The sequence below is a fragment of the Nicotiana sylvestris genome, chromosome 8 (genome assembly GCF_000393655.2).
Source record: "Nicotiana sylvestris chromosome 8, ASM39365v2, whole genome shotgun sequence".
In the NCBI taxonomy this organism is placed as follows: Eukaryota; Viridiplantae; Streptophyta; class Magnoliopsida; order Solanales; family Solanaceae; genus Nicotiana; species Nicotiana sylvestris.
The window spans coordinates 11687813-11695739 of NC_091064.1; the positions used below are offsets into that span (position 1 = coordinate 11687813).

The 7927-nt window shown below is 36.6% G+C and overlaps 1 protein-coding gene across 1 annotated transcript; it reads left to right on the plus strand.

Moving 5' to 3' along the window:
• Positions 1–3718: 3718 nt before the first annotated feature.
• LOC104215337 (serine/threonine-protein phosphatase 7 long form homolog) lies at positions 3719–5453 on the plus strand. The gene is made up of 4 exons (XM_009765121.1): positions 3719–4293; positions 4408–4477; positions 4594–4779; positions 5358–5453. The coding sequence occupies exons 1-4, from the start codon at positions 3719–3721 to the stop codon at positions 5451–5453; spliced, it is 927 nt and encodes a 308-aa protein (XP_009763423.1).
• Positions 5454–7927: the final 2474 nt, after the last annotated feature.

Genomic DNA, 7927 nt, shown 5'->3' on the forward strand with positions numbered 1-7927 from the left:
TAAAGTTTAATATAGGAATTGTTGGTTGTAATGTTGTTAGAGTTGATATTAAGTTCAATATGATTGAATTTAGAAATCTTCATTGTTTGATTGTTGTTGTTGTTTAAATCCGAAAATAGGTTTGTTGTTGCTAAAAATATTGTTCAATCAAATTTTAGTTGTTCTTGGTTGTTCAATTTGTGTTCATATGATTTGTGGTTGAAATCATGTTCATGTGATTTGTTATTGAAATGTTGAAGAAATCATGTTCATGAAATTTGTTGTTTGAACATTGTTAGAAATTAATCATATTGCCTATATTTTGGTTAAGTTTGATTAATTGATGTGTTATAGCTGATGGGTAGTTTGGTAATTTGTAGTACGTTCAGGGGTAGTTTGGTAATTTTCAGTAAGGTCGGAGGGGTAGTTTAGGAATTGTACATTTTGTAATTGTTTATATGAAGCATGGGGGACAAAATGAAAATGGGGTGGGTTGTGATATAGTTATTTAATATAAAGGGGGGACAAGACAAAATTTAAAGGGGGAATCTTGCATTATTTTATGTTAGGCATGGGGGACAAAATGAAATGGGGTGGTGTGATATGTTTATTTAATGTAATGGGGATGAGTGGGAAGATAATGGGTTGGGTAGAGAAAAAGTATTGATTTAATTGATTAAAAGATTTATGGGATGAGATTATATATATGAAGTCTTGAACACAAGACAGAGACAATACAGAGAGACAGATAAGAAAAAAAACACATGGACAGACAGAGAGAATACAGAAATAGAGAGAAAAAAGGGCTGAACATTTAAGAGAAAGATAAATTCCGAAAATATTTAAGCTTTCAAAATAAAATAAAATAAAAACTAAAAAAAAATATTCTGCTTTCTTTTGTTGTTTGAAATCAGAATTAATTGTTGTTTCATCAAAGCTGGAAGATTTTGTTTTTTTTTGGATTACTACTCCACTGGTTTGTTACTGTTGCTGGGCTATTGTTGCTGTGTTGTACTGATTTTACTGCTGCTGCTGATTCTCATATTCATTTTCTTTTGCTTCCAATATCAGGTACACAACTGAAAAGCTGGTTATTGTAATCCGAAATATGAAGCATGAATACATATGAAGAATGAAAATTTGAAGTTTTAATTTCGTTTTTCTTTGTTCCTTTTGTTGATTTTATTTAAGCTATTTCATGAATTACTAAATAATAACTGGAATAAGAAAATAATATCATAAGTTAGTCTGTAATAAATCAGTTCGGCAAAACAGGTTAATTCACTAGTTATGAAGGTTTCAAGATTATAGGTTGATCATGAACAAGTAGCTAAATTTAGCTAAGACACGAATTTAAATTAAACATCGTAAATTAGGCATTAAGACATGACTTAAGCTTAAGCAAGATTAGAAGCACGTTTAAGTCTAACAAACTTTCTAATAAGCTTTAGTAAATATGGTTAAATCTAGTTTCAAATGATTGTGAATAATTAATCTCAATAATATTTTTTTAAAATAACAATGTTGAGTTTTAATCTAGCTATATTTGTTTATCTTGAATATTAGTTGTTGAACTTTTATTTTATTTATAATTTTCGAAATTAAGAATAAAATTCCTTTTTTCATCAATATTTGTATTAATCAAGCAATTAGCGTGTCATGTTTTCTTAATAATAATAATATAAAAAAAACGTAATTAATTAGGATTTTCTTTATTCATTTTAGAGACTAATTTTAAATAGCAAAATGTAGTCGCTTTAAGATTTATCCATTTAGGAAAATAAATGAGATGAGCCTCGCTTAATAAAATGTATAGATTGCGGGGCCCTCAATAAATGTACATTTAATTGCTTAGAATTAAGGAGGAGTCGTTTTAGCAAATTTCACGGCCCTACCCCAAAGTAATAAATCGCTAATTGCTTTAGGCGCGATATAATAATAATACATTCTTAAACACGGGTATGCATTTATGCGACCCAAATCCAAATCCCAAAACATTGAATAAAAATACGTTCCGGATCGTGGATGCATTTTATGTGACCCAATCCAAAGACATGTTTTTAAACGATGTTCACATTCTTTAAAAAATATAATAATGAAAGCGGTAAAAAGATAAAACTTGCACATGAGTCCATATTTGTATAAAATCAGATAATCAAGCCAAATATAACAGTTGAGCGACCGTGCTAGAACCACGGAACTCGGGAATGCCTAACACCTTCTCCCGGGTTAACAGAATTCCTTATCCGGATTTCTGGTTCGCAGAATAATAAACAGAGTCATATTCTCCTCGATTCAGGGATTAAAATTGGTGACTTGGGACGCCTTAAAATTCCCAAGTGGCGACTCTGAAACAAACAAACAAATCCCGTTTCGACTGTCCTTTAATTGGAGAAAACTCCCTACGCCCCTCGCCGGGGCGGAAAAAGGAGGTGCGACAGACCCCACCCGTCACACAAAAAGATAATATTGTAGGTCCCGCATCCAACCCAAGCCTTCTATTGTTATGGTTTTCTCGTTTCAGGCTCAAAATTTTAATTTTTCGACTTTTCTAAAAACATAAATCGAGGTATTCCGATTTAGTTTATGTCGAAACTCGTATAATAATGCATATTAGTTGTCTTGAATATGTTTCCATGTTATTTTGTGTTTTGTTTGCGATTAGATTAGTATGTTATTTTTATCCGGATTAAGATATTAGTGTTTTAAAGAAAGTCGTTAAAAGTTGAGAAATAATTTTTTTTGCTAATAAAAATGTTTATAAATTTCTTTTACTGTTTTATATGTAATTTCGTGAATGTTATGTTATTAAAATATGTTTGTTGTTTTTATTTTGTTTAGATTATTTATTTGCTTAAAGACTAGTGCCCTTATAGCGCAATAAAATATAGAGCATTTTAGCGTAGTAAAATATAGAGTCTTTTAGCGTAGTAAAATGTAGAGTCTTTTAGCGTAGAATCTCTGTAGTTTAAGTATCTACTATATTGATAGATCAAACAAAAAACTTTGTCCAATTATAATTTACAAAAATTAATTATTTAATTTATAAAACAAACGCACATAATTATGAAAAATATTAAAATTGACACACATAAGAATCCAGGATAGCTTGGTGCTACTGGGCCTCAAATATCAAGCCTGTAACTCATAGGTATATACTATGTCCAATTAAAAATTAAATATTTAATTTTCAAAACAAACACAAAATTTTAAAAATATTAAAATTGATACACATAAGAATTAAGGAAAGGTTGGTGCTACTCGGCCTCAAATATCGAGCCTGGAACCCATATATATATATACGCTGTCCTATTAAAAATTAATTATTTAATTTATAAAACACACAAAATTCTAAAAATATTGAAATTGACACACATAAGAATTCAGAAAGTGTGGCGCTACTGGGCCTCAAATATCGAGCCTGGAACCCATAGATATATATGCTGTCCCATTAAAATTTAATTATTTAATTTATAAAACAAACAAAATTATGAAAAGTATTGAAATTGACACACATAAGAATTCAGGATAGCTTGGTGCTACTGGGCCTCAAATATTGAGCCTGAAACACATAGATATATATGTTGTCCAATTAAAAATTAATTATTTAATTTATAAAACAAACAAAATTATGAAAAGCATTGAAATTAGATATATACTCTGTCCAATTAAATAATTAAATATTAATTATTTACAAAACAAACACACAATTAATATTATTTAATTTATAGTAGACGACATGGATGTGCCGCATGTGCATCCTGAACCTCTCTCAGATGAGCTATTAGTGTTACAGGGCGATCATAGGTCCGCCGACGTATGGGAGGGAGAGCTACTGGAGCAGACTCTCTGCGCCAGGAGAGTGGATGACTTGTGGGACTTTATGAGGGGCATAGATTTCCATCCCCGCATAGTCCAGCGCCTGAGAGATACCGACTTCTATAGGATATTTGAGATTGGGCGGCTGCAGCTCGACTGGTCTTTGATCACGGCATTGATAGAGCGGTGGCGACCGGAGACGCACACTTTTCATCTGCCTATTGGCGAGGCCACCATCACGCTGCAGGATGTTGAGGTTTTATATGGGCTGCCTGCTGATGGACTGGCTGTTGTACTGCCTCAGTCTATGAGATCTATATCGCGTGACCAATATTGGGACTTGCTGCAGCAGTTCACTGGTTTCAGGCCACAGGCTGAGACTTCAGCTTCAGAGGCCAGTCGCATGGCTTTGACAGCTATTAGACAGCATTTGGAGATATTGCACCCCAACATCACCGGTGAGACAGATGATCTACATATTCACCGGTATACAAGGTTGGTGCTGCTCCTTCTTTTTGGGGGTGTCTTGTTCCCGAACATTTCGGGAAATCTAGTGAGTTTGCGATTTCTACATCATCTTCAGCAGCTAGATGATTTACCCTAGTACAGCTGGGGTGCTGCTGTTCTCGTTTACCTGTACAGGAATATGTGTCAGGCAAGCATGGGCACCCGAAGCGACGTATGTGATTTTCTGCCGCTTCTACATGTAACAACATATTCGAATACTCTGTTCATTACTTCCAATTCTATCTAGTCAAAAATTTTCTTAAACTTTACGTCAACCTTGTATGTTAGGTTTGGGCCTGGGAGCGGTTCATGTTGTTGCAGCCACCTCTACCACCATTACCTCCGGATGTAGAGCCTCCGTTTCTCCCACTAGCTACGAGGTGGGTTCTCAGGCATGGAAATTACCAAGCCATTGATGCTCATCATAATCTTTCCATTGTCAGGGATGTATTGGATATGCTGGAGGGCGCACAGGTAAATGTGTACCTAAACTTGCTTGTTATAAATTCACTTGTGTTGTGCATACTTACTTTTATATTATTATTTGATATTTCATCTGGACGTCATACAACGACGACTTGATAGGTGGCCTGCCCGATTATTGCTCGGTCGGCCGACTGATTTGGAGCACTTCCGTCCCGCTCATGTGCCTCGATATTATGGAGCATCATGCCACAGAGAAGGTACTTCGCCAGTTTGGCCGTCCGCAGACTATACCGAGGGGGGCTACATGGGAGGCTTTATATTATAAGCGGGATGATCGTACGAGGACGGATGATGCATTTGTAGCATGGCTAGAGCGCAGGTCCATACTTGGGAGGGGCGAGAGGACCTAATTCCGCCCCCACCTTCATAGATCCAGGCGATGACTATTCAGATCTATACGTCCTGGTACCGCTGCATTACCCTACTTTTTATTGGGAACCCCATTAATCAAGCTGGCGGTCGGTACACACTATACGCCGGGAAGCACGAGGCACTTATGTTATTTGGTGTTCTTACTTATAACTGTGATATAGCGTTTTGTAATTAATATTTTAAATGTTGTGCAGGCTATTGGTCATCATTTATTCTACCAGTTGGGACTGCAGATGCAGCAGCATGTCGGCGATCCTGCGGTCGCTGAGTATGGTCGGCGGGTGACATAGCTAGCTCTCCGGACACTGCAGCGAGCTAAACTGGGCAAGCGCTTAGATCACGACCCTGAGTATGTGGCGCTAGAGCACCACCAACGAGGTAGGCTTGTCCCACGCCCAAGGGGACGGGGACGATGCAGGGATGTCCAATGAGGAGGGGGTGCCCCACAGGGTCATGGGGGTCGGTGAGGAGGTGGTCCCTAGCAAGGAGGCATTGAGGCACCTGTTGAGGCACATGATGAGGATCTTGGAGCTGATCAGCCAGGTTACATCCCTCAGCAAGACGAGCCTCCCAGCAGTATGTCGTCGTATAGCCTTCAGCTGGAGCTGCTAGCATCGCATGTGACCCCGTCAGATCCATTGTTGATTACGGGCACGAGCTTCACCACAAATATAGAGTAGTTCTTTTCAGTCCCATCGACCGAAGCTGAGGATCGGCCAACCCGAGATATGGATAGTGGGCGCAGGTTGAGTTTTGGCTCATCATCGTCGGGTGCAGCGGATCTATCACAGGTGCAGGTATGTTTGTATTACTATTAAATTTTAATTTATTTTTTCTCTCAATAATTTGCCATAAATTAATTTTTTATCTTCTTATTAAGGCTTCATCCCATCCCATCACGGAGGCCACTTTATGCGATGATGAGGACACCATGGATGCTTATATTCAGGAGCCCGAGGAGACCATGGTAAGAAAATATTTTTGACTTAACACGTACATTACCAATATACATTTTCATATACTGAGCTTACTTATTTTTTTGTAGGTTGTTGATGGACCGACGACCCCTTCTACCGACCTTGCCAACCCAACTGATGATCATGTGCAGTGCATCCTCATATAAATAGACATGATGAGGATGATCCTGATAGTGTATTCGGACGGGAGGGGATGCACCTCAGGTCAACGGCTGCATTGAAGCACAAGGGTTGTTGGACTCATTGATTTTCTTTTTTTTTTTGTATTTTATGTAAATAATAACAACAATTTTTTATGCTTACATAATATGCGCATTATGTTTCTATTATCCCGTTTCTTCTTTATTTTAACACTACAATACAAACACAAACATAAAAACTTAAAATAACTTAAATTCAGTACAACTAATGAAAACACATGACACGGGAAACATAAAGATACACTATTACGCTCATTATGTTCATGTCATTGTTTAGTCACGACCGCCTAGTATTCTCTGTTCCAACCACTTAAATTTGTCTTCCAGCTTATTTTTTTCTTCTTCCCCTCTTTGAGTTTCTCCTTCAACTCCGTAACTTCTCGTTTGGATTGTCGCTCTCTTTATCACTGTCTCAAACACAAACAATGAAAATACTGCAACTTTTCTTTGTAGTATTACTGTTGACAGGGTTCATCAATCCATACCTCAAAATTACAAACAGGTTCATCGGGAACCCTATAAAACTTGTTCATACATGCCCAGTAGCGGCGTCCAGCTTCACCATCATCCCAACAGTCTGCCATCATGCATTTTTTGCCGCACTCGCACCTTGGCACATAATGGGGTTCAAACATTTGTTAAAGCGTAAAGAAAAACCTTGCTTTAATGGAAATATTTTCTACTGGTTATTGTTAAACGCAGAAATAACTAGAATGCATCTGTTATTTATAGGCAAGACAATACACAAAACGTATATTGTATCGCGCTATACATATTCAATTTTTCTGAAACGAAATAGCTTTTTTCTGCAGTCGGTCAGCTTTTCAGACCGACAAGACAACACACAAAACGTAGTATTGTACCGCGCTATACATATTCACTTTTTCTGAAACAAAATAGCTTTTTTGCTATCGGTCAGCTTTTCAGATTGACAAGACAACAAACAAACGTAGTATTGTACCGCGCTATACATATTCACTTTTTCTGAAATGAAATAGCTTTTTCGCAGTCGGTCAACTTTTCAGACAGACAAGACAACACACAAAATATAGTATTATACCGCGCTATACATATTGACTTTTTCTGAAACGAAATAGCTTTTTCACAGTCGGTCAGTTTTTTAGACTGACAAGACAACAACAAAATGTATTATTTAACCGCACTATGCATATTGATTTTCATGAAAAGAAATAGCTTTGTATTGATTTATCTTTTTATTATCTTTTCATGTATGTTGCTTTAGTTATGATTGTTGTGCTTTTATCTCTTCGAATATTATGTTATGAAATTTCAATCTTCATATTGGTCTTCTTTACTAACACCAATAATCATCATCCTAATTCAAAAGGTCATGTTAAAAAATAATATGTAACAAGACTGTGGAACACAATTTTATTTGATAGATTGTGATGACCCGGCCAGTCGTCTCACGATTTACCGCTCCAATTTCTCCATTTTTGCTTCTTTATGCTTTGTTTATCCGTGTTTTATGGTATCGGGTTGGTTGATCAAATCCGGAATGATTTTGGTAAGGTTTGAGACACTTAGTCTCTTTTAAGAAAGCTTAAGTTAGAAAAGTCAACCGGA